The sequence below is a fragment of the Schistosoma haematobium genome, chromosome ZW (genome assembly GCF_000699445.3).
Source record: "Schistosoma haematobium chromosome ZW, whole genome shotgun sequence".
Lineage (NCBI taxonomy): Eukaryota > Metazoa > Platyhelminthes > Trematoda > Strigeidida > Schistosomatidae > Schistosoma > Schistosoma haematobium.
Genome location: NC_067195.1, coordinates 64,900,749 through 64,927,571, shown reverse-complemented (window position 1 = coordinate 64,927,571; position 26,823 = coordinate 64,900,749). Strand labels below are relative to the sequence as shown.

At 35.1% G+C, this 26,823-nt stretch overlaps 1 protein-coding gene across 1 annotated transcript in view; it reads right to left on the bottom strand.

The window, feature by feature from the left end:
- PAR-1 (Serine/threonine-protein kinase par-1) overlaps positions 1-26,236 on the bottom strand; it is a 35,234-nt gene extending 8,998 nt beyond the window's left edge. The window contains exons 1-4 of the mRNA XM_051212042.1: positions 26,186-26,236; positions 22,637-23,477; positions 18,947-19,000; positions 10,387-10,435 (exon numbers count right to left, since the gene is read on the bottom strand). Coding sequence (XP_051072183.1) covers positions 10,387-10,435; positions 18,947-19,000; positions 22,637-23,299 — 766 coding nt within the window. The 5' untranslated portion in view covers positions 23,300-23,477; positions 26,186-26,236. The remainder of the gene's footprint in view (positions 1-10,386; positions 10,436-18,946; positions 19,001-22,636; positions 23,478-26,185) is intronic.
- Between the last annotated feature and the right edge of the window lie 587 nt (positions 26,237-26,823).

Below are 26,823 nucleotides of genomic sequence, written 5' to 3'. Positions count from 1 at the left end.
ACGTAAGTTGGCGAAAGCCAAACGAGCTTTTCGAATCCGTGCTGAGATTTCGTCAGACACCAACCCAATAGGGCTGATCACACTTCCAAGATAAGTGAAGTTGTCAACTCGTTCGACTACTTCACTCCCTATCCTTAGTTCAGGTGTTGACGCAGACCAGTCCTGAAGCAACAACTTGCATTTAGAGGGAGAGAAGCGCATCCCAAACATTCTGGCATTGTTGCTTAGTGCTATCAAAAGACTCTGCATTTTGTCAGCGTCTTCACCAAACAGGACTATATCATCTGTGTATTCTAAGTCGATAAGTGGACCTCCTGGAAGGAGATCAATTCCCGAGAATTCAGTCGACGAGAGTGTTATTTCCATCAATAGGTCTATGATGAAGTTAAACAAAAATGGAGAAAATGGGCAGCCTTGACGGACACCACTTGAGGTTGCAAAAGTAGATGACAGTTCGCCATAAGCCCTGACTCGACTAGTAGTGTTCGAGTAAAGAGCCTTCACAAGGTTTATGTACTTCTGAGGTACGCCTTTCAATGACAGACACTGCCACAGAGTCTCGCGGTCTACAGAGTCAAATTCTGCTTTTAAGTGAAGAAAGACCACCATCGTCGGACGCCGATAGGTATGCCTGTGTTCTAGAACCTGACGAATGGTGAATATGTGGTCGATGCAGCCACGACCAGGTCTAAAGCCAGCTTGGTTCTCTCGTGTTTGTAGTTCACGAGTCTTAGTTAGGCGTTTGATAATTATCGAGGCCAGTATTTTAGATACTATGTTTGTTAAACTAATCCCTCTGTGGTTGTCACAGGATGATTTTGACCCTTTCTTATATATTGGGACGATAAGTGATTGCGACCAGTCAGATGGAATAACGTCTAACTCCCAGATCTTAGCTAAAATATTAGTCAACCTAATCGCTAAAATTGGACCACCATCCTTAAAGACCTCTGGAGCCAATCCATCTGGACCAGCTGCCCTTCCTCGTTCCAGATTAACTATAGCCTTTTGAACTTCAGCAAGAGTTGGGGGACCTACTTCAATGTTCCATTCACTTTGTCTGGGAATGGAGGGTAGTTGTAGAGTAGCTGAAGGCCAGCTGAACTGTTCTCTAAAATGTTCCGCCCATCGTTCTAAACGTCTGGACTGGGAGCAGATGAGAGTATCATCTTTTTCCGAAATAATCTCACTTACACTTGACTTATTAATTCCAGTTTCTTTTATTAGTCTGTAAAGCTGTCTTGTGTTCCCTATAGTCGCCGCCTTTTCCATCTCTTTTGCTTTCGTTACCCACCACTGCTCACGGTCGTTCCTTAGACTTTTTCTTAACCTAGATCTGATTTGTTTACGCTCTTCATCATGTTCAGAACCTGATGGGACGAGTTTGCGAGAATCCATCAGTGTGACAGACCTTGAAGAAATCCACTGGTTCTTTGTAACCCTGTGGTTTAAATCACTGATAGATGTCACTGCTGTTTCCACAGCTGTTTGTATAGCTTTCCAAGCAACATCTGGGTCAACCTCGTTTTCAGAACTACCTAAGTGTGACCTCAGTTGTTCCTGGAACCTACTTCTGGTTTTCTCGCTACTCAATTCAGTTCTAACGGGTCTTTTTACTGAGGCTTTCTTGCGCCCAGTGAGGCGCAAGCAGATGCGTGCCCGTATTAGGGCGTGGTCGGAGTCCAAGCAGGTACTCCAGAATGAGCGACAATCTCCTATCGACCCTCTCCAACGATGACTGATGGCAATATGGTCTATTTGAGTCCATCGTTGGTTCTGAAGAAGTTCAGATAGCTTTCTGTAAAATTCATCTTTCAATTATCTGAGCTGCAGTCGGTGGGAGCGTAGGCAGAAACGACAAAAAGGCAACGACGTGTGTCCCTATCCTTCCGAGTTCTTACGGAGCCGTTTAGTCGAACAGTGCATAAACGACTGTTAACGGGGATCCGCTCTATCAGTGCTTGTTCCGCCCTCATGCTTAGTGCTATGCCTACTTCTGCCAGTCCACGAGAGCTGGCCGTCGGGTCACCAGATACACGGAGGGTGTATCTCGTTGGCTCTTCGTTTTGCCGAGGTGAGGTCAAGTGAATGACCACACTGGGATCCTGCATGCGTGTTTCAGAGACATAGCATACATCAATGGTACGAGATTCTAGGGTTCTAGCCAAGGAAGCCTGTTGAACGATTTGACATAGGGTGTGTACGTTGAAGGCTCCAATGAATAGTTTGAAGCGAGGTTTCAATAGACCTGGGACAGTGTTTTGAGCACTAGAATCGTTGGCTATGGTGACACTTGAGGGGGAAGCCGAAAAAGGAAGTTTAGAGGTGAAAGTCGATGTAGGAGCAATAATAGGAAGTGAAGACGGAGGTTGATTATGAATACAGTGGTCTCGAGTGCTGTTAGAGGTATGAGGACGGTTATCACTTCCCGGTTGCCTACACCGTGGAAGGGTTCTTCTGGAGGTACCTGAAAAGGAAATTGGATTAGGGGTGGTCTTAGTGACCTGAGAGCGTGACCGCAGTGCCCAAGGGACAACTGCTTGAGGTCGGTCACACACGACCTTTTTGTGGGTAACTTTTGTGTTAGCTCCGTACTTGTCGAGACCTTACCGCCGGAGACGGATATCCGTGGGATAAGGCGAGGTGTGCATTTTTAGGGTCGACCTTTTCTAACCCCACCCCTCCTTGTAGGAAGGCAGCATCGCGACTTCGCCTTCGGACCTTGGGTTTGTTGCTTTTAGTCTTACCGCTCTTCAACCGACCTGTCTGACATGGTAAGACCTTGAGGAACGGTTGTTCCAGCCAGTATAGCTCGGTTGCTTCATCACGATAGGCAAGCCCGACCACCACGTCAAGGTAGCAACAACGGTCGGGAAGATAATATCTTACAGAGAATTTGTTTGACATAGTATACCAAAAGAATAGACGGTCGGATGATTAGTGGAAAAAAAACCCGAGTTTAAAGCATAGTATCGAATTCATTGAATCAATTAAGCTATACTGATTGACCAAAAACATTTACAAACCCAAGCGCACAGACACAAAAATTTCTCTAAAACTCAAATATAATACTTAAATTTTTTTACACCATTTCAGATTATAGTAAAATAACAATCGATTAAAAAGAAAATTAGTTGATTTCTATATCATTATGTTGTGCATATCTGATATAATGCACAAACAACAAACCATTCAATATTAGTTTTAGAATATTCACAAAAGTGATAACTAAATTAAATATAATCATCATTGTCATCTTACTGTTGACATTAATAGGACTGTTACTAGTATTATTTTATCTCTGATATATATATATATATATATATATATATATATATATATATATATATATAGGGTCATTTAATTAAGAATCAATTCACAATCATTCGCTACACAATTGATTTTCACAAATAACACACACAATCGAATTTCAGTCACTCTTGAAGTTTAATCATTTCTATTGATTTTCCGCTGAATCGTTCACGTTTCAATTAAATGCATATTCAAACATACACTAATTAAAGAAGAAACAAAAAAGGTTAACTCCACTGAATATATATGTATATATTGTATGTAAAGCGAATTTGAAATTTTCCGAAATTGTACATTAATTTCAGATAAGAAAATTTATAGCATATAGGAAAAGTAGTTTAGAAAGTAAACGGAATGAATGCATACATCTAGTATGGATTTAAGCGGTCACAATGTTAGTTTCAATATAACCGCAGAATGTTAAAGAGTTCTTGAATAATTCTTAATACAATAGATCATTTCCATATGATTAATGTTATTTATTTATAAGAAATTTTATTTCATGAAGTATTTCATATGTTAAAAAGAAAAAGATACTGTCTTATCTCCTGATCTACAAAAGGAAAAATATTATTGCAACTTATTGATCAGTTCAATCAGTTTATCAATAACATTAATAGATATGTATTTCTATTGAAGTGGTTTAGATAACTGTACTAGAAAATAAAGGGTGTTAGGTGACTGAAAGTAATCAGAAAGTAGTCTTGGACTTGGTGGTTACATGTTCAATGGGCCATAACATCCTGTTCCATATGAGATTAGAATCCGTAATCTACATATATATATGTATATATCTCATTTCATGAGTACGTAATTCTCTGAATCTGCATCAATTTAACCAGTGGTATCTGCCAATAGCAGGACAATTGCCTCAGCTATTCACTGACTGATATTCACAATAATTTCTACATAATAATCTAATTATCAAACATATATATAAATCATCGCATAATACTTTGTTATACATAATTTATGCACATTTCACAGTGGCTTCGGGTGGGTATTTTTTTTAACGAAAAATAAAACAGAACCAACCGATATGCACACATTATAATATACAAAATAGTAGCCGTTTCAAAACAAAACGAATTGGTTATAAAATATGATGTTACGTTTATTAAATAATCATCATTCGCCAGATTATTAACATCAATTTACATTAAATGCACAAGTAAGTAGATTTTATGTTGTTTGTTTTCATTTTACAGAACATTCACAGATAAACACAAAATCAAAACTCCCGCTTATCGATTGTCATACGGATTGAAAAACATTTTAAATGAAAAATAGCATTGCAAAGAAAAAGGTTTATGCCTAAACGTGTCCTGTTCTTAACGAATCTCTTATTTCTATAATGTCGAAAGAATGCTCATCTAGCCCAAATCAGAAAGTTCCTTTGAATTCTCATCGCTACTTTAAGAGAATTACTAAACAGTTTCTCAAGTTGTTTTTGTTTTTTTAAAGTAGATATGAAATAACTGACGTTAGTTATGTCAATATATTAAGAGTACGATGATAACTAAAAATTGGGAAAAAGTGAATAAGAATACCCCCCCCAATAATTGACTCAAAATACACTGAATACCCAACAAAACTTGTTATTTATAAAACAAATGGACTTTAGTCTGTGAGTTAAATAAATAATTAATTAATCAGTCTTCACAACTCCTCTACCCTTCCATCTTAAAAATGATAACAACTTTGTAATTAATAGTGAATACATATTCGCGGTGATCTTTTAAGTTAATCGATTTGAAGACTTAAAATTAAATTAATGACGACTTAATGTAAATCGATCTATTGAGATGATGAACTGATCAATGTTAGACCACCAATCAAAACTCGAACACAGAACCTAGGGGTTAGGTGTCCGCGCGAGACCAAAAGTCCTGGATTCGAATCCCGCATGAGGGATCGTGGATGCTAATTGCTGAGGAGTGACATACTAGAAGGAAACAACTGCTCAGCGCTTCGAGGTTTTCAACGATCGTCTAGCATTAATCGGTTCATGAACTCAATATAAATTCAATCTACACAACCCTATGTACTGATAAATAGATCTAATTTTACAAATCTATGTAAACGAGAAAAAAATGTGAACAATTAAATTCTGATTCATTAGGATGAAAGTTAATAAAGTTGTGTTTAATTCAGTAAGGAATCATAAGAGCATACTATTGAAGAGGCGTCAAAAACTAGGATAAAACAATTGTCCAGCATTTTTTCACTAATTTCTTAAGATCATCCATACAACTTTACTTCACCAAGAAAATAACTTTGAACCTGTGCAAAATTACTAGAAAATTCCTATTTTAATAAACCAGTATTAAGTTGACAGTCATTTAAAGTAAAAATCAACGATTGACAATTTTACTCAGAGCATTTTAATTTCCTTAAAACCTAGTGATGGTTGAATCGAAATTCAGGGTCATTAGGTATACCGATTGCCGTTACGTCAACAAGTTTAACTGGAAATCACACTATTTCCTGAAAAGTCGACACAAATCGAAAAAATTTAGATTTTCGATTACGACTCCACATTTTTAGTGGCACGGGAGAAGCTGAGTTCAACTCTATTGAAAAGAGTAATTCAGATTGCTGATTTTCAAGAACATCCTAAGAATTAAATAAATATTTACATATTTTTTTTCCCGTATCATAGTTGGCTGAATTGGTAACTTCTGTTTTATCCTTCCAATTGTCGCGGCCTAGGTCAAAAGCCACTAAGGGTATAGTTTAATTTTGACTGAAAAATATTTTTGCGTAAATTCTTGTGTTCGACATAGGATTGTTATTGAGAATTGCGTTGCTAGGCAAAGTACATAAAAGAAGTAGTTAACAGCGATGCACGTCGACATGCCTAAACGTGAATAAACACAAATATTTGTTTGCATATGTGCACGTTACCGGGTCTGAACCAGACTTGTTATTTTTTATTCGAGGGTTAGTGGTACTATCCAGATGTCCAAACAGGAGCAGAAGGAGAGAGATCTGAACTTATGACAACGGTTGAACATCAAGCGCAGTAACTGTTAATCCACTAGTAATAAACTAATCGAACACATAATTTTTGAGTAAAAGTTCATACGTAACTCGAACAGAGAATAATTACGCATAAAAAAGGTTACAAACAGACAAAAATATCACCACCCAAACTACAGAAACGAAGCAAAAGAATATCTCAACGTAGCCAAGAAAAAAGGGACTATATATATATATATATTTATATATATATATATATATATATATATATATATATCAGTCGATTCTTTTGAGTTTTCCTACTGGAAAAAAACGAGAAATCAAACATCGCTAACAATGAAATAAAACTAGGTTAATAAGGGGGGCTTGATAATGAAATGTTAAATAATTAACTGAATTGAGAACAAATAAGGACAATGAGGTCAGCATTAGCAAAAAAAGTGTATGTATCAGTCAGGGGATGAAGACGAGGAAGCGAAAGATTCAAAGCCCGAAAACCGATAAATAATGGCAAGTAAATTAATGGCATGTCAACAGTTAGGAAAATGTCACTTTAAATCTTTTTTCTTTTAGTGAAGGGAAGGAAAACAAATAGAAAGGAACTTTGCTTTTTTTAAATTATACTTTCAAACAAAATTAACTATACAGCTGTTCACAAGGTGATAATAAACAATCGGTTATAATGAGTGGGTAGGTGAATAAGAATAATCGTGGGCAGAAAAATGATTAATATTGTGCGTATTAAGGAAATTTTAGCGTACAGATAGATAGATATGAAATGTTCTGTATCAATGTATCCTATGTGAACTATCGATTTGAAAACTACGCATATTTTTACAACATACATCAACTACCTTATAAGGTCATTTATTTGTTTGACCAATGTAAATATCATGTTCGCCTTGAAAATAATACCTTGCAACTAATTGATTTTGACAATTAGATTAAAAAAAACGGATTCATCAAAAATATTATACTGTCACGACTTTAGTAGCGTAACTTTGAATTTCAATGTCGCACTTTTACCAAATAAATATACATATAAGCTACCGCTTTATCTCACTACCTAAGCTGATCTATTCACCAAATGCGTTTCTCAATCCAAATGAAGAACTTTACAGATAGAAACTACAATAATTCACAATAATAATTACTACTATGACAATCAGCCCCTGGGAAACACCATCAAATGAACATTTGACAATTCAGTTAGTGTATAAATCCACGACAAGTTCTGTAGTAAAATCCATACGTATGATACGAATGACCAGTAAGAATCAGGAAGGAACTAAATTTATGATAAGACCGTACTTCATATGTGATTTGTTCCATAATGACATGACAAAAGTAGGTTTATGGATTATCACTATAATCTGTATTAGTTTTTAACAAGTTTCGACTCGTAGAGAAAGGGAACCAGATGAGTTGTCGTAAACGTCTACATTTATTATTGATTCGATTTTATTTGAGTTACGATACATGAAATAAACTGATCAAAAACTCAGTATCAGATTACTGGTTGGAACTCTGTCACATTGAATTTTTACTAGCACAATAGCGTAGTTAGTGGAAATAATTAATCAGTTGTAGAACACTAGAGAACTTGACCTACAAGTACGGTAAAGATAATGAAACATAGTCGAGAAAATTTATGATCTAAAAATAAGTCATAGTAATCGAAGTTTCTAGAAACGGACTATTTAATGTAGAAACTAAGAACTGCAAAACGATATATGTAGGATAAGTAAAAACATTTTGACTTCACTACGTTTTTGATTGAGATCATGAACCGATTGATGTTAGACCATCACAATTGAAAACCTGGAAGCACTGGACGGCCGTTTCGTCCTATTGTGGGACTCCTCAGCAGTGCGCATCCACGATCCCGCGAGCGGGATTCGAACCCAGGGCCTTCGGTCTCGCGCGCGAACGCTTAACCAACTGGACCACTGAGCCGGCATCCAATGGTGACAGTTTCTAACATCAACCAATCCACGAAATTGCGCGACCAACTTCCGTTGTACTGAGGTAGATACCTGTCTCTACCCGACAAGGATTAGCTCCACTGGTCACTACGTTTAGTGTACTTAATAGATTGTCATTGAAATACCAACACAGACAACTGTTTGTAAAAATATAATTAAAAAAAGCTTTTTAATGCAACTCTTAATTTGGTGTAATTTGAAAAAAAATGTTATTTCAGAAAACTATACCATATTAATAAGTCAATCAAATTCAAGTTAGTGACGGTTAGATTTCCGAACGAAATTTAAAACGTCATGATAGCAAGACTGTACCCTATTAAGAGCTAGGTGATATTTGCCGATATTTATTTCTCAAGAGGCTTAAAACTGATAAACATACCTATCGAGTAACCATACAGTGAATACGACATGATGTGGAAACCAAATTACGATGAACACCAGTATACTGTATCTGAAACGATAATTACAAGTCAGGTGTGATTCAGGACATAGTACAAGTCGACCCATACTGAAAGAGAAAATGATTTGATTTTTATATTGGTGTTACATTTCTGTAATAAATAAACCAGTTATATAACCTCCAATCTGACAGGTTAATAACTGTAACTGCAATGTTACTTTCACGGTCACTGGTATCCTATAGTATCGCCCATTTCCTTATTAAAACGTTGGAAATGCTACCGATTTCTTATGCACAAATCAAAGAAGTACCTACAAAACTCTACATTTTGGCATACGAAATCAGACCAATAAAGATTAACTACATTAGAAGCATATAAGTGCTAAGACAAACGAAATGCAACAGAAATACAGTGGTATGGTACAATTTTGTCAAAAATTGTTAAACATAGTTTAGCGGAATTTCAAAGCGACCGATACTAGAAGACAGAACATGAGCCACATCCAACTCAAAAACTATAATTTGAACGTGAAACAGTTAACAAGTTCGAATAACTAAGATTATTGTGATTATCATAAGCACAAATTAGAGTTTATTTATCCAAGAATTTTTTTGCTTTCATCAGGCTGAATCAATATTTACAAGTTGTCATTACAAAAACACGAAGCTAAATATCAAGACGAAATTTAAGTTATATCTACTAATTAACCGTCTCCACGATGAAAAATAAGGATAATAAATAGATAAGGACAGTGTTATAAAACTTGAATACAATATATTATCACATGACCTAATACATTTTTCCACCGATGGGAAATTTTTAAATCTCACATGCAACAGTTAATTAGTACATTCGTGCAAATAAAAATTGATTGGCACGTAAAAAAAAGTCAGGAAGAAAATAGGTATATATATATATATATATATATATATATATATATATATATATATATAAGTGAAGAATAGAATGTGTTAATTTAATATATTGTAAAAGAATAAACCATCTTGCAAACGACAAATAATTGAGGAATCTTTTAAGTTCATTCTATAAAAAATCACAGTACAGAAACGGAATGAAGTTCAGATTATGATGCATGCAATTTATTTTCTAAGATCGACTGTAGGAAAATCAATGATAACGAAAATCAACAAACAATTTGCTTCAATTTATTCTCTATGAGGAGCAAAGTATAATCCAAATCGTCAAGTAAAGAACTGATTATTCTTGTTACTGGATTTTGTGATTTACAATTATTATATTCTATAAATTTACGTACAAATTACTTCTCATTAGATCATGGATAATACAATATAGACCCCATAATTTATAGGCCTACAAAAATAATTCGCAAATATTAATTGTATCTTAATGAGAAAACCACAGGAATTATAGAAGACATCATTATCAGGTAATAACCAAAGAAAAAACGAGTCATAAAATAAAAAACAAAACTAGCGATGACAAACTAACTCAACATGAGATGATATATTAAAAATTATACTAAATAATGGGAAACAGCGATTGATAGATTCAAACGCTCAACAATCATGTACTACTGGGTCTCCTGGCACAACTTCCAGCTTAGTTAAGGCAGCAGCAGGTTAGTAGATATCATTTATCTACACGAACCAATACTTAGTATTTTAATTTTACATTAAATTAAATTAATTAAACCAAGCATTTTCAAAATAAAGTTTATAACTTACTTATATTCGGATGATTCAAGCTTTTTAGAACACGAACTTCACGAAAAAGCTGTGAAAAATAACCAATAAATAAAAAAATATTCTCGTAATTTAGCTATTAAAATATAAAGTTATTCTAACTGAAAATATCGATGTTTTAGTCAATGGACACACAAATAAATAATCTAACAGTTCCAATATCAACTACAACTAACTTCAGTTTGCAATCCATACCATACATTTATTTTCAAGATCTAAGGAATTGGTTTGAAGCAACAAATGTAAGTAGTACATAACAACTACATTTGTTACTACCAATAAATAAAGACTGCTAGAAACACAATAAGTTTCGTATAAAATTAAAAGAAAAAACCTAAGAAGGAATTAGTGAATCACCAAGAAGGCCAAGAACATAAAATGAATATATAAGTATTTATATCAAGTGGGAAAAACTAGTCGGAGGTAAGAAACGTTTAAGTCGAATAACATTTTGAGAAAATTAAAGGATTAACAGCTAGAACAATTTAGGATCATAAAAAGCAGTCAACTAGAGCGAGTTAAAATAATAATTAGAGTTTTCACAGAGATAAAAAACAAATCAGGAAAAGATGTGGTACACCAATATGAGATTAACAATATATTTCTAAAGGAGAGAAGAATATGCGCCAAAAGTCACAATTAATTGATCACTGGGTGGTGATCAATGTCATGAGTGCCAAGTAGCACGAAACCCGGGTCCAGGGTTTCCTGTCGACTACCTCCAAACACCATCTAACTTATATGTGAATAGAGTGATGAGAAATATTACTGAAGAATAAAACTTGAGCACTATCTCAAATACCAGTGAGTACGCAAAAAATACTAGTAGAATTAAGGTTAAAGTTATCGCGCCTTATTTTCTGACAGGTAAACAAGCTGAAAAGGGGATAAAAAGCTTAAAAACCAACATTATAAATTAACATTCAATACTAGATAATAAATAATATAAGTAGTAACACAAAAAATAAAGATAAGAAACTGCTTTAAATTGGTGTGAAGTTTTGGAATAAATAGCACTGACTTATGAGAAAGATTATCCCCATTCCAAATTAAATTGACACCTGTGTTATAGTGCTTACCTACTTTATGCAGTATAAAAAAATCCAGCAGTAACAGAAATGTTTGAAAAAACTCAAACTAGTATTTCCCTTCTGTTCACTTTAAATTTATCTAATATGATCTACAAAACTTGTTTGATAATAAAAGTGAATTAATTTTAACTACAACTTCCTTGATCAAAGGACATAAAAAACTCTTCATTCCCTTCCTTAACTATCGGCTAACATTGAAGTCAAGCTTCCACTACAGAATTTATTTGAGGCACCAAAGAATACTGACAAAGAAAGCAACTGCTGTGTATAAACATAAATTTACAATATCCTTGAAAATAGTCAGAAAAATAGCATATTAAAAAACCAATGGAGTAATATCGAGAAAGCATCATGGATTGTGGTGAAAATGAAGGATCTCCAGGGTGGAAAATTTCAACAAGAAGAGGGTGAATTAGATGTTGTATAAAAGAAACAAGCGAACAGAATTTAATAATGGTTAGCCATCCACTTAGTTATCAAAAACATAAACTTAAGTATATATCTGCCTGATTTGCCACAGAATGATGGCACAGAGTAGAAACCAAGAACATGAAACGAAAAAGAGGTCGAAATAGCTGTTGTAGTTTAAATGGAAACTAAACGTGTAAAATATCGTTGAAAAGAAAATGATTGAGAAGTATGAAATGATAGGGTTTAAGACTTATACCATCGTTGTCTAGTATTCTAACGCTAATGTTAAAATTACTCAGTCGGCAATTTTAACATAAGTGAACAATCCTTCAAGGACATCTGAGGTCATACACTAGAAATCGACCCCTGTATTCTATTTCTAGAGGTCATGCTATACAGTCATAAGGTAACACAGAGTGTTATAAATCTCTTTTCTTACGGTAATGACCCAGCTATTCCTACTGCTTAGTATTCTCGGACACCGATTCACTCGACAAGTCCTTAAATCAGAACACGGTTGAACAGGAAAGAGATTATATTCCAAATAACAAGGTTAGATGGAAGTAAGAATCAAGTCAGAAGCACAATAGGGAAAAACGTCAGTATATTTATAGTTTTTACCTGAGAAGATTCTAGAGTATTCTCCAACTATCGACTAGTGCTGATTGGATAAGAATTAGCCAATCAGCATGCACCAAAGCAATTGTGCATTGAGCTTGCTTTAACCCAGTCTATGTTCCGCTAACACAGAGAAATTTCGCAAAGTATACCCACCCCTTGAAAGGCATGAGGATACCTTATCCACAACATACGTAGTGTAAGGCAGCAAAATTCAAACGAGGTATTCTCATTTCTACCAAAGTTCTGTCTGTTATTATTATTGATAAGGTTCCTAAGTTAGCTTGAAAGGTAGATGAACTCAATTACTTCCCTTTACATAATTAGATTAGGTATCGATCCAGATCGCTTATGAAGTATCATCTTATATTTAAAAGGAGACTCCAAGACAAATAACTGCATTTGCACCTTATTTGTCCACAAGCTACTAGTATCAAATGTTGAGATAAGATGCAACACGGTTTGGATGTGTATAACTCACAAAAGAATTGAAAACCCATATATTTTAAATATGCAGATATATATGTACTAAACAATCAGCTAAGTTTGTGACGTCATAACTGTGTATTTTAACTAAAGTTTGAGATAAATATGTGAAAATTCACAAAAAAATTGAGAGTAAAAGATTGCTACCCTAAAAATATTCTTGACAAGAGCAAGAACAAAGATTCAACAGCTCAGATATTCGACAGTTTAATACATAAGCATTTAAGACACAGCTTTATATTTGCGTTTAAGGTAGTCTTATTTCAAAGATCAATATACTTCATAATGGTGTCTTTGCCACAATACATACACAAAGGTCACTGGAATTAGTCATTTACCCTATATTTATTATCAATCAGAAAAACCATTCATGTATTAAGATATGAATTAGCTGTACATTAGTAAGTGACATGTTTTATTCCAGCAGCATCTGAATACCCATCGAAAATGGAGATGACGAGAAACAACTAGTTACCCTACAAACTATATTTTACAGGATGAAGATAAGTTTACATGAAATCTGCTCATTCAGAGTGAATGATGAAAAACTATTACTGTGACAACTAACAGGGAAGTAAACAAAAAAGAAGCACAAAATTATGATGAATTAAGACACAAGAAATTGAAGCAAAATTTTGTCAACTAATACGTAGGATTATATAAAAATCATAATTTGCAAGCGATTCTTCTTGATAAACACAAACAGTTTAGTCAGTTTTTGTCAGACGAATGTCAGTCAACATCACACAAACACTGACCTTTCGCTTTTTGAAAACAAAACAAACAACCAAAATAGAAATTATCCGGAAACTAATGAGTATAAAACCTACATCGTGCTACTTACTACAGAACACCATATACGAGATAGTTCTGATTATAAACCAGTAGTTTAAAATAGAGTAATTCAATGAAATATAAACAAGGTTTGAAATTTTGTTCATTTTTTAAGTGCCAAACTACTAAACAAAAGTAATGATTATCATCTAACAGTAGTCAGTAAACAACAAATGGAAGTGGACACTCATCTGTGAGGATCATAAATTTATCTCTAAACGGAGATCGACATTCGAAAAATTATGTGAACATGTAGTTGCCACCAACAACTAAACGAAATTGACAAAAGTGGATAACACTAACAAATAGTACTTAACGTGTAGTAGGTTTGTAGCGCAGGTGCATGATTTAGGTGGAGTTTTGTTCTCTGAGCTGGATGGTTCGGTCGTGGAATTTTCATTATTCTTCTGAACAACATCATCAGCACAAACTTCAGGTAAAAGTTGCAGGGTGGAACAATGAAGAAAATATATCTAATGACTATCCTTCAAAAGAACGGCTACCTACGCAACCTCACCAAGAAATATCAACCCAACTCATCAGCAGAAACAAAATCAAACACCGAAACCAACAAACGGATCATCTTACCCTATATGGAAGACATATCAGAAATTACGAGATTATTGAAGCCGTTTGGAATAGGTGTATCAAACAAACCGGCAAAACCACTTCAATCAATCCTATGCAAACCAAAGAACGAAATGACGAAAGAAGAAAAACCAAACATCTACAAAGTAAACTGTTCAAATTGCGGAAAACGCTATATCGGACCAAGTGGACACTCCCTTCTTCTTAACCTGCATGAACATCAATTAGTGCTCAAAAGTCATGACATATCTTTGCTTATATCAATGCATGGGGACAACCGTAGATACACATTCAACTGGAAAAATGTTCAGATTTTGGATAGAGGGAAAGCCAAAAGCACCAGAAGCTTGGCACTCAGGTCAATCAGCAACCAACAAGCACATTGAAATCGATCCAATCTATTGACCAATCAGAAAAATTATGGACAAATATTGGACCAAGAGTCGAATCAAATGTGATACACTCAAAACAATAACCAGTTAAAATCGAGGTCGACAGGACAAGCTGTGAGTCATATGTGGAAAAATTCGAACACTTTACTTTTACCTGAAGTTTGTGCTAATGATGTTCAGAAGAATAATGAAAGCTCCATAACCAAACCATCCAGTTCAGAGTATAAAACTCCGTCCAATACTTAACGTGCTTGGTAGCAAAGTAGAGGAGTATGCACCCAAATGCTCCATTTATTAATTCATCAACATCATTCATAAAAACCAAGATACTGACTACAGTCATTAAAAGTTTATAAGCCATCAACAGAAGCTTCGTTAAAGTCTATACTTGTTAGTACTGAGTAACCAAATAAAACCCTAAGAGCTAAAGAGTTCGGAATATATTTAACTTGTATGTATCACATATATTAACTCCAACGTCTCCTAAGAGCATTTGCCTAGCTAAGTATTTTTCATCTGCTGGTTTTTTTTTCTGATGAAGTAAATAGAAAGTGCGTTTGGGGCCTATTAAAATACTTGGTTAACACAGAAATGATTTTCGAAAACTGAAATCAATTTAAGCCAAGATGAATGGTGGCGCGAGTTTCGTCCTATTTAGGACTCGTTAGCCGGGTGTACCTGCATCCCAGAGCTGATATTCACTCCAGTACAAGCATTACTTACAATGCTTATGACTTAGGGCAATATCAAGGCAATCCGCACAGGATGCACGTATGCCAATAAGAGACTGATCAATTGCAGTCCTGAACATCAATGCGAAGATTCAAACAAACAATACAAAAATGAATTGAAATCAATTTAATCACTTCACTAGCCATAAGTCAAACACGATAGATATATTTAAACATATTATGAATATTGAAAAAATAACACTAAAGTATTTTATTAATTGAAAATATGATTTAACAAAAACAGCCTGCAATCTGTTTCTTCCTCAATATCACGGAATATAAAGCAAAACAATAGCTCTCTACCATTTTAAATGAAACGTCATAAGCGAGTAGTAGTCTAGGCGACAGGTAAGCACTATTTAAATTGACAAAACTAAAAAAAGACAAGTACATGGCCCAAGTGTGACAAGAACTGATATAAATATTTTTTCTTAAGGCGTGGTCACTGTTACGTCCCTTTTCTTTACTAAACTTTTTTTAAATAGTAGTTTGGTCAATAAAAGTGTAATTGATAATTAGTTTTATGTTGCAAAAGTATAGTGAGTAAAATGCTTATATTATATAAACTGTTTCTGCACAGCTCCAAAACATTAAATTTATTTGTTTACGCTATTATTATTAAGACTATTTTTACTTAGAAATCATAAATTAATCTATTCCGCAATCCAAAAGTAAAAATTTTCTTAATGTGAATCGATATCAAACAAATGATAAGCGAAAAATATGTCGAACCCTAGATGAAGAACAGTTCTATGGCTAAACAATGTTTGCCATAATTATTGATTTGTATTTCCACAACCAGACGTCCCATTGTCTAGGTAAACTACTTTTTCAAAATGAACTTGATGGTTAATATCTATCGATAAATTATGAAACTATGGGACCTAATTCTAGCCTAAACAATTGTAATTTAGCAATAAACGTTTTGTTTTTCAATGACCAGTGTGGAATATAAATGTAACCAAGTGAAAATTCGAGTTAAAGGTTTCAGATATTAATGAAAATTATACACATCCTGAGCAAACATATTCATGTCTTTATGATGATTTTTCGCCTGTAGTGGATTTATGCTCTTAACGGGATGAAATAGCATTTCTAACAGTAAGCATTCATAACAGGAACGGAACGTTATAGATTCAGTTCGGTAAAACAAAACAAATAAAAGAGAGCCGGTTATATTATTGATGAACACGATCATTAAAGGTTAAATATTACTGTACATTAAGACAAACTGTATTTTTTCAAGTTTTGTAATGTGATAAGGAAAATTTGAAAAAGGAACTTTTGTAAATACAGTATCTAATTGGCAAACGAATAAGAAAAAGTCAGTCTAATATTCATTTTAGGAATAATTCCGAATAACTTAATTCTGTAACGATTAAAATTTATTGACTTCACAAATTAGTTACTTTCATAAAACTAAAATCAAAAGGACAGAAAAAAATACATCACTATAAAAAAAACTGAAACTTTCAGTAGAAACCATATTTTACACACGATGAAAATCTCCCAATATTTTTCAAAACCTCCCGACAATAAAATAGAGAGAAACCTTATTTTGAAATCATTTCAATTAAACATGTTTGTTATATGTGTGCGAATTACCTACACCTGTGCAATCAAACTACCATGAATTAATGCAATCATGTGGAATGCTAACATAAATGTTGATCGGTATTGCAAAGGGATAGATATGGATAGCAGATCAACATCACTAGTAATAAGACAATGTAAATGTGCTGTTGTCTATGGCTATATTTATTTAAATTTTGCATGATATTACTAGTTTTATTAAAACCATATTTATACCATGAATGGGGATCAAAAGAAAGCTATGAAATTTTTAATCCATTACTGACAGTTAAAATTAGCTTGATGAAAACACTAAAGAACACCAAAACAAGTGGATATATAAGATTTTTATTTATCCTAATGACATACTATATATATATATATATAGGTTTACACAATATTATAGATATTCCTGAATAACAGATGAGAATAAACTTCTTGAGTATGGCGAAGAAAAAAGATAACTACATTTAACGGGTACGATGCAACAGAATAAATGTATTTACTTAAATAATCGATATTCTTGTCAATTATTGGAAAAATATAAACAAAAACCAAGTGGAAACTCATAATCAAACATTTTACTGGAATTATACAACTCCAAGAGATTAGAAAGTTTTTGTTAAGTCAATTCAAGAGAATCAAATCAGTTCTACCATTATTCACAGTGAGTGAACAAAACAGCAGAAGCCCTTGCCATCTATGAAATGAAGTTAGAACCGTCTAGATTAGGATTGATAAGAACTTGCGAAACAGCGCTAACATAATATCTGTTTAACACAATAATGAAGAAAGATAACTTAGACAGATAATCCATGTTGATTACCATGAAAAAATGGTAGTCATTCCTGAAAAGACAATAATACTCAAAAGTAATTATAAATCAACCACTACTGTGTAGGATGTTTCGAAAATAGGCTGAAGAGTGTGGTTATGGAAGCATTTATAGAACAGTTATACACATATGTGGTCTTCAGTAAGTTTAATGGTAGTCTTTATTTATTTATTTATTTGAACACATGAATATTGGTACAAGAGAGCGCCAATATATATGCGCCACACAACACAACCACTTTTTATGAAGAATGTAAAAGGTTACAGCAGGATCGCCACTGGCTTCTATTCTGAGCCATATCTGATAACGTCTCTAGCCACTGTGTAGCACCATCTCTCAGACCCCAACCAGGGAGTCGTGAAGGACCGACAGAAGCCAGCCCTTTGCAGCTTTCTTTCATACCACGACACCATGTCATGCACTGACCACCTCTCCGCTTCTTCCAACCAGTCCCAGAGTCGGCAAATAATGCACGACGTGGAATTCCCTGGGACGACATTCGTAGAACATGTCCAAGCCACCGAAGTCGGTGTTTCAAGATGGTGACACTAATTGCATTATCATCTCTGTGCCCGAACAAACGATGCCGAACCTCTGCATTACTGACATGGTGTTGCCACTGAATGTCAGCAATCCTTCGCAATAGAGTAACATCAACAGATCACTGGAAACCTAAGAGTACTGGCCAGCTATTCCATATTAACCCGATACTGTTCGGTATAACAACACTATAAACATCAATGAAATAAGTTATATAACAGCACAAATAAGTTTAAGTCATAATCAAGAACCATGATTATCAGTGTCATGGTGATTACAATTTCAATACCAATAGATAGGATGAAGAAATTTCCCAACACAAAACAACTGTTCAACAGTTCTTAGCTTTAAAATCCGCTCAGCTGATAATAAAACCTGCTGTTAACTTATTATCTTCTCTTTTCCATAAAATAACATGAACAACTCAATCGAAAAATTACCTACCTTCTGTAGACTTGAGTGATTCAATAATGTCTTGTCGATTACCTTGACCGCAACCTTTGTAGACGAGGATCATGACAATGAGGAAAAAAGAAAACAGCAGAATAATTGAGTAAACCAGGTAAGGATAGCAACATATCATAGAGAACAGTTTCATTTCGTCAAAACTAATACACGTTTCCCTTTTGCAACAGAAGCTGGTTAGCATTGGAGTAGGTTGTGGAAAAAAATCTAGGGGCAGGCAGTTAAATATATAACATTAAACTACAAAGTCATTGACTATTGGTTCAAGCTGTGTTAGTAGATTCAATTAGTGGGATAATGGAAACTTGAAATGACATGATTCAAAATCAGTAATAGTAGAAAAATCACATTAATTACCTCTCAACTCAAGCTCGAGCTTGGTTTTACGCCATATTTTTAATTATGCATACATTTTTTACCGAAACTTTGAAAACACCAATTAGAATTATCAGTCAGTCAGTCAGTGAAAACGTAGAACTTCATACGTGCATACATCAGTTCGAGTTGCCACACCACATTAGCACAGAGATGCAGTGGTCGATTCAAATCCCACAGTGGTAGAGGTAGTAAAAGTACAAACAGTAATCGGAAAGATCAGGGTCTGAAGATGTTATTCAAGCAGTATAATCCAGTGAAATAAATTTAGAAAGAGAAAAAAGAGACAAGGAGGAATCAGGAGATTAGAATTTGGAAGAACACAAAGAGTGTACGCACCTGCGCCATTCCAAACGATTTTGAACCATGCCATTCAAGGTCTCTAACCATCGGTTGCTATCATCTCGCGGTCCCCAACCAGGTAGTCTACACCCATGAACATGACTCAATCCACTTGTCAGTGACTTCATGGACTTGTGCCATGTTTTGGTCTGGCCTCCCCTAGCTTTCTCCCAACCTACTCATACACCACAAAACATAGCACGTCGGGGCAGTCGGTCGTTGGGCATACGTAACACGTGTCCCAGCCATCTCAACTGATGAAGTTTCATTACTTCATCAATTGATTTGCCATCCTTACTTAGTACCCGTTTCCTAACAACTGCGTTACTTACTCGATAGTCCCAGGATATACGAGCAATATTTCGAAGACACCTATGATCAAATACTAGTAACCTACGGATGTCCTCTACTCTTACCGGCCATGTTTCACTGCCATAAAGTAGGACGGAACGAACTGCTGCGCAGTAAACACGTCCTTTGGTTGGTAGACGGATATCTCGCCTACGCCATAAATGACGCAAGTTGGTAAAAGCTAGTCGAGCCTTTTGTGTCCGTGCTGAGATTTCGTCACACACCAGACCACAAGGGCTGATGAGACTCCAAAGATAAGTGAAGGGGTCGACACGCTCAACTACTTCACTCCCAATCATTAGTTCGGGTGACGATGCCACCCAATCCTGAAGTAATATTTTGCATTTCGAGGAGGAGAATCTCATCCCGACCATGCTTGCATTGTTGCTTAGAGTGGTCAGAAGACTCTGCATTTTGTCAGCGTCTCCACCAAATAAAACTATGTCATCAGCATATTCTAAGTCGACAAGTGAACCTCCTGGTAGAAATTCAACTCCTGGAAATTTAGAAGACGAAAGTGTTATCTCTAAAAGCACGTATACGACACAAGAATGGAGAGAGTGGACAGCCATGACGAACAACACTTGAGGTATTCAATCCTGATGTCAGTTCACCATAAGCTCTCACTCGACTGGTTGTTTTCAAGTAGACAGCCTTTATAAGGTTAATGTACTTTTTTCAGTAACAAACACTGCTATAGAACCTCACGATCAACAGAAACGAATGCCGCTTGAAGGTCGAGAAATACTACCATTGTGGGCCATCTGAATGTGTGTCTATTTTCTAGGATCTGACGTAGTGTGAATATCAGGTCTATACAACCACGTACAGGTCGAAAACCAGCCTGATTTCCTATAGTCTGCTCTTCACGAGCTTTAGTTAGGCATCGAAGTATTATTGAAGCTAACATTTTAGACACTATATTAGTCAAACTGATTCCTCTGTGATTGTCACAAGAGGACTTTTGTCGTTTTTTTGTAGACTGACACAATCAGTGATTGAGACCAATCAGATGGGATTACGTCCAGTTATTATCAAGTGGATTACTTTTGAATACAGATGTAAACAGTAACACGGATATTTAGTACATCTAGATACCATTCGTTATCTCTTCCGAAGTTCAGAAATGGACAAAGTTTTCAGTCTGTGAGTGGTTAGCTTTTGACTAACTGAATAACAGTTGGAAATCAGTTAATTTTTAAAACGACGTTCATGTAAGCAGAAAATTATCTGTACTGTGTCCCACAGTTAGAACACAACATAAAGATGAATTATTTCATTACCATTTGTCTGAAGACATATTCAGTGTTGAGATCTTTGTTTAGCGTATGAGTGTATTAAAAAACTAATATCTATTAACCGTGTCATATAATGTTATCTAATGATCAAAAGTAATCCAAGATGCGGAAATGCATAGTGACATATTTTTGATAATCAGAAAATAACCTGACCACTGAGATAATAAATCGACATTGCTAACGGCTCAAAAGTGCTATAGATACTGAACAGTTGGACGTTTCCCTGTAAATTTAACTTGGTGACGCAATAAAGCGTACGGTTGTGATGAACGAAAACATAGGTGGTGACAACCAAATGTAGTTTAGTACAAAATTACAAAATCTCTTGGCGAAATATGAGAACCATAGAGGGAATACTTTATTTGCAACATTCCATCATTTTTCCTTCACACTGTACGATTTTTCTGAGTCACAATTCCTTTCTATTTCCGTTTCTGTTTTCCATTCAACTTGATCTTCTTAGCCTTCTACTGTCAGGGTTTCAACTTCTGACTGGTGTTATATACTACTTATATCTGTAGACATAAGTAGCGTACACCACAGGTTGTCTTAAATTTGATTTTAGTGCGGTAGGAAGTATGTTAGCTTCCGGACTGTACGTAAGACTGACAGAATCTTATGTGAATGCGTCTGATATCGGAGAATTCTAACGCATAATTTGGTTCTATCAATACTAAAAAGTACTATAGAAATTAGCCACACTCACGACAATAGTCCCTCGCGTAAGAGGTGGTAAAACGAATCAAATCAATCGACTACATAAAATTATAAACTGCACAGGTAGTTGACCCAATCTCACAGACAAAATAACAAGATGTAAATAGAAAATAATCTAAAGGTTTTAAATTAGCAAACAAATTTGATATTATAAATTTATTTTGATCTGAAAACCACAATTAATTCCAAGCAGTTTGCTTGGAAACAAATCACTATAAAAGTTAGTGAAAATTTACTTCAACGACGCATTACAGTGAAGCAGCCGCTCACAAACAGAACAGACAGAAAGGGAAATGAACAACTAACCAAATTTCATGAGTATTACATTAAATAACTTATTCACAAAATGATGGGGGACAAAAATTACTTTGAAAACAATTAAGTGCTCTCTATGCAGCACATTTTTCATACATATAACTAATCATCTTTGGTGACTAAGGCAAATGATAAAAGAAAATCAGATGAAATGGTAAAACTAGGAACATTCGTTAAAAGAAAAATCACACTCTGTCATATTAACAATAATAATACCTTTTATCTAAAAGTCTCATTACTGTCATTAACGAATGAAAATATAAGAACTAACCTTCATTCCGGTTGTCAAATGCTGGGCAAGTTTGACCTTTGCAAAGTTTCCCTTACCGATAGTTTGGATTAAACTATATTTCCCAACATGTGGTCGATCTTTCCATAACGGCCTGCCACTTGAATTAGATGTCGTATTCTTTAACTGCTGAGTTACCCGATTGGATGGACTATTTTTGTTAGTCAGACCATTTTTATTAGGGTTAAGATAACCAGCTGTATTGTTTGGTTTGGATACTGGTGTAGGGGTTGCATATGTATGTGACGAAACATCACTGTAGTTGTATGGCGTAGTGTTAGGTCCAGGTGTAGTCCCAGAAGGCCAATAATAATAATTTGATGGGGCGTGCATTGAAACCGACATTACATCTTGGTTATTAGGAAGACCATTTGACTGACTATTTCGAAAATTCCCATATGGATGACCATTATGAGGTGACTGGGATGATAAACGGGCGGATCCAGGAACACCTAAATGATTATTTGTAGTTAGGGATGTTTGTTGAGGGAGCGCTGATGCACGGGGAGTCGCTGTTGATGGGTTTGGACCCAAACCGGATACGGGGACACTGTTCTTGTAGTAATATGTTTGCATCGATATGGATTCTTGGGGTAATACACTATTTGGATTAGAATAGTAGGCTGGATGGGAACTTGAGGGCATGTTTCATGATACTGTCTTGACAGGCATTGGGATTGACCAACTGCTGTTTATTTGACAAAAATTATGTAGAAAACAGTTTAGAATTATGTATAGCATTTATTGTAGTTTGCTTTTCAATTAAGCTGGATTTGTACAAATAAACTCATCTTCTAATACACCATACAACTCCAACTGTATGCTGAAAATTGAAAAGTAACATGTGAGTAACAGGAGAATGCGCTCCAACTAGTTCCATCATGAAATGTTTCCGGTCAAATAATCAACCATTGCCAATAAATGAAAGCATCAGACTACCTAACAAGAATTCAGATACATGAAAATAATTTCATCTTAAAGTAAGAGTCAAAACTTTTCGACTACCACTATGAAATACTTCGAAAGAAATCTATTCTAAGTCTGAAACTTTACACAATTCATGGTCAGTTGAATCTCTTTGTTTCTTTCATCAGCTTACAATTGACCAAAGAGATAGAGACAGATTTTAACATCAATAAGGAACCGACGGTAATACTAGGCATGATTAACATTTCAAAAACTGAATGACTAACTAATTGAATAGGTGGATATCTTGCATGTGAGTAGCAAACTAGAAATCAAAAGTTTTAGTTGCTGACTTACCAGTTACATACGTTGTTTATTAAATTTTACAGCAAACATACTGCTAAGATCTAGGTGTAAAGAATTAAAACAGGTTCGTCTTTGTTAGACCACGATATTTTACTAATCCATAAAGTGCATAGCGACCAAAAACTGTAGGCTATCTCCTCAGTCCGAGAAATAACTTTTAAGACGTGAGGTTATAAACTCTACCTAACTTTTTATCACTATATCAAACAGATTGAACACACAACTGTACACACTGTGTAACACCTACTTGCCTCTGTAATATCTATCGTGTATTGATTGATGTTAGACAACACTGATGGTTCCCAGGTCAGCAGTTTAAAGGTCAAATGTTCTCACTCGAGAACGAAGGTCCTAGGTTTCATTTCCGTGTGTGGGGTCATGATTTCGATGAGATGTCTACGTTAATCAGGGAATGTTAGTTGACCTTAACCTAAATCCCTGCAGTTTTGGTGGTATTTAGCTTTTTAAACCTAACTATTCAACACAAGCGTTAAACTACCTTGCTTTTGACTAGATTGAAAAAATACTTCACAAAAATACACTGGGTACCTACACGTGAAAAAATCAAACTGTTAAAATTAAGATCAATTAACCTAAAACAAATAACGCATGTTACCATTAGTCATAACGTAGAACCCTGTACTTACGTGTAGTGAACAAGAACACCAGTGGGGACAATTGAATGTATTTAAAACAAAATTACAGGACTTGTTAATAAAATCTAACAATCATAGAGTAAATGCTTAATTTGCAAAATGTCCGTCGATTGTCTCAAAATGGTTCAGACTTCATTGCTCTTGCATTTTCATACAAATTGCATTTTGTTTTCATTATTTACTGTTCGATCCTCTTGACTCCCTGCTGCCAGACCTTCTGTTCACGACTAACATCAACATCATATACTACTTATGTCAATATAAGTAGCACACCACAACGTACATTGGTTCAAGTTCTCATACCTTATAAGCACAGAGATGAAATTATCGGGCCAGAAGTTATAGAGCTCTGCGTTAAATCCACACGAAAAACAAAGTAGAATAGTCAGTAAACACACGTACGTTTATGGATCATGCTTGATTCCGAATCTAAATTTTGAAGCCTATTTATTATAATAAGCATCTTGTAACTTGATAATGATATTGCTAATAGTACATATGGTTTGCTATGGCTCTGGAATAACTGCTAATTGCTAATTATGACAAGGGAATGAAATAGTTATGTTAACTGTAGACGAAGGATAATTTATTCACAAACCACTGGTTAAACCGATATCAAAAATAACAATAAAATGTATATCGTGTCCAGTTAACAGATGAATTTGAACGTATTAAGCAAGCAGCAGTTGAAATCAATTAAAAGATCGTTCGGTTTACGCATGTAATTTACAAAATAAACAGATTAACCGCCTTAGTTAGGAGCTACAGCTCATCACTGGGTTATCTAACTGTTTTCTTAACAAAGCGGCTAATACCAGTGGAGGATAAATTCCAGCTCGTGAAATAAGTTACCGAATACCCAGAATTAAAATGTGGCGAAATCTGACTCTCTGTCTTGACTAAGATCACCCACAACTTAAGATCGACACTGATTTTGACTCTAACTAGGAGTTAAGTCATAAATTGTTGGTGCATGTACACAAGAAATCGGACTCATAGACTAGAACACAGGCCTAAAAGAATACATAAGGAACGGAATCCCGAGAAATACCACTCGTGAAAAAATATAGTGCTTCAATGCATCACTTTCCCTACTAACAACTAATCTAACTTACGTGAAATATAAAAGTGACACAGTCTTAAGAGCGATTATAAGCCGTAACATCAACAGAAACACAATCACGGTGACCGTATATAAACGAGCGTAGGATGCCTACTAAACTGGAGAACCCAAAAGTCAGATTTTTAGCATACATATTTGAATTAAAGCTCTAAAAAATTGGTCGTAAGTTAGTCTGAAAAGTAATCCAGTTTTTATAAACTATATAACTCATGACTGAGTAAAAATCATGACACCCCAGCAAAGACTAAACTTGTGTAGCTTTCTGTTAAATTCAGGGTACTAGCCAAATGTTTTGAAATATTGCTGCAAGTCATTTTGATATGATAATCTCAAAACTGAAAGTAAACTCAAAATGGGGCTTGAAAATGAACAGTCTCATAGTCGTTCCGTGTAAAAAAAGTGACGTCAGACGTTACAGACTTAACTAAACACTGAAGACTATTATTCAATGTGAAATCTGTGCACAACACAACGACTTACATCCTCACCGCAGCCCAAGAGTAGTAGTTCATTTCTCGCACAAACTCGGACTGGGAGCTTATTTAATTGGTAAAACAAACACTGTTCAGTGTTTTACGGGAAAAAAGTGACTACATAAACACACAAGAAAGGCAACATGCCGATTAATATGTGAACAAACTAAATTTTAGAGTTCTTTCAAGGTCCAACAACTACACTGGTAGTCAGCCTTCTGACTTTAATGAGCAAAATTTATGACTGGGTGTTCGTAATCACTACTTTCAATCAAGAAGTGATCACCTGTTTTTTTAGTTTGTCTGTAGTGGTAAATAAACGCCCAAAATAAATGTCACTGTAAATCGTCGACATTTGATGCTGACGGCATAAGTTTTGGTGGACTCGCCTAGTTGAATGCGCCTGGTCACTCATCCGTACCAGATCACAAGTGGGTATACCATGCTACTCAGCCCTTTCAACTATCAGTCAGCTTACATCAAGCGTTCCTTCGACATATCAATAGCCTCCCAAATATATCTTAGAACCTCTTCGCTTCTGGCTACTGATTTTACTTAGTTGGTATACTTCTATTATAAATGTGTAACTGTTTAAGGCGTTGTCAAACTCCGTATACTTGCGATATCTTTATGTCAAATGATGTT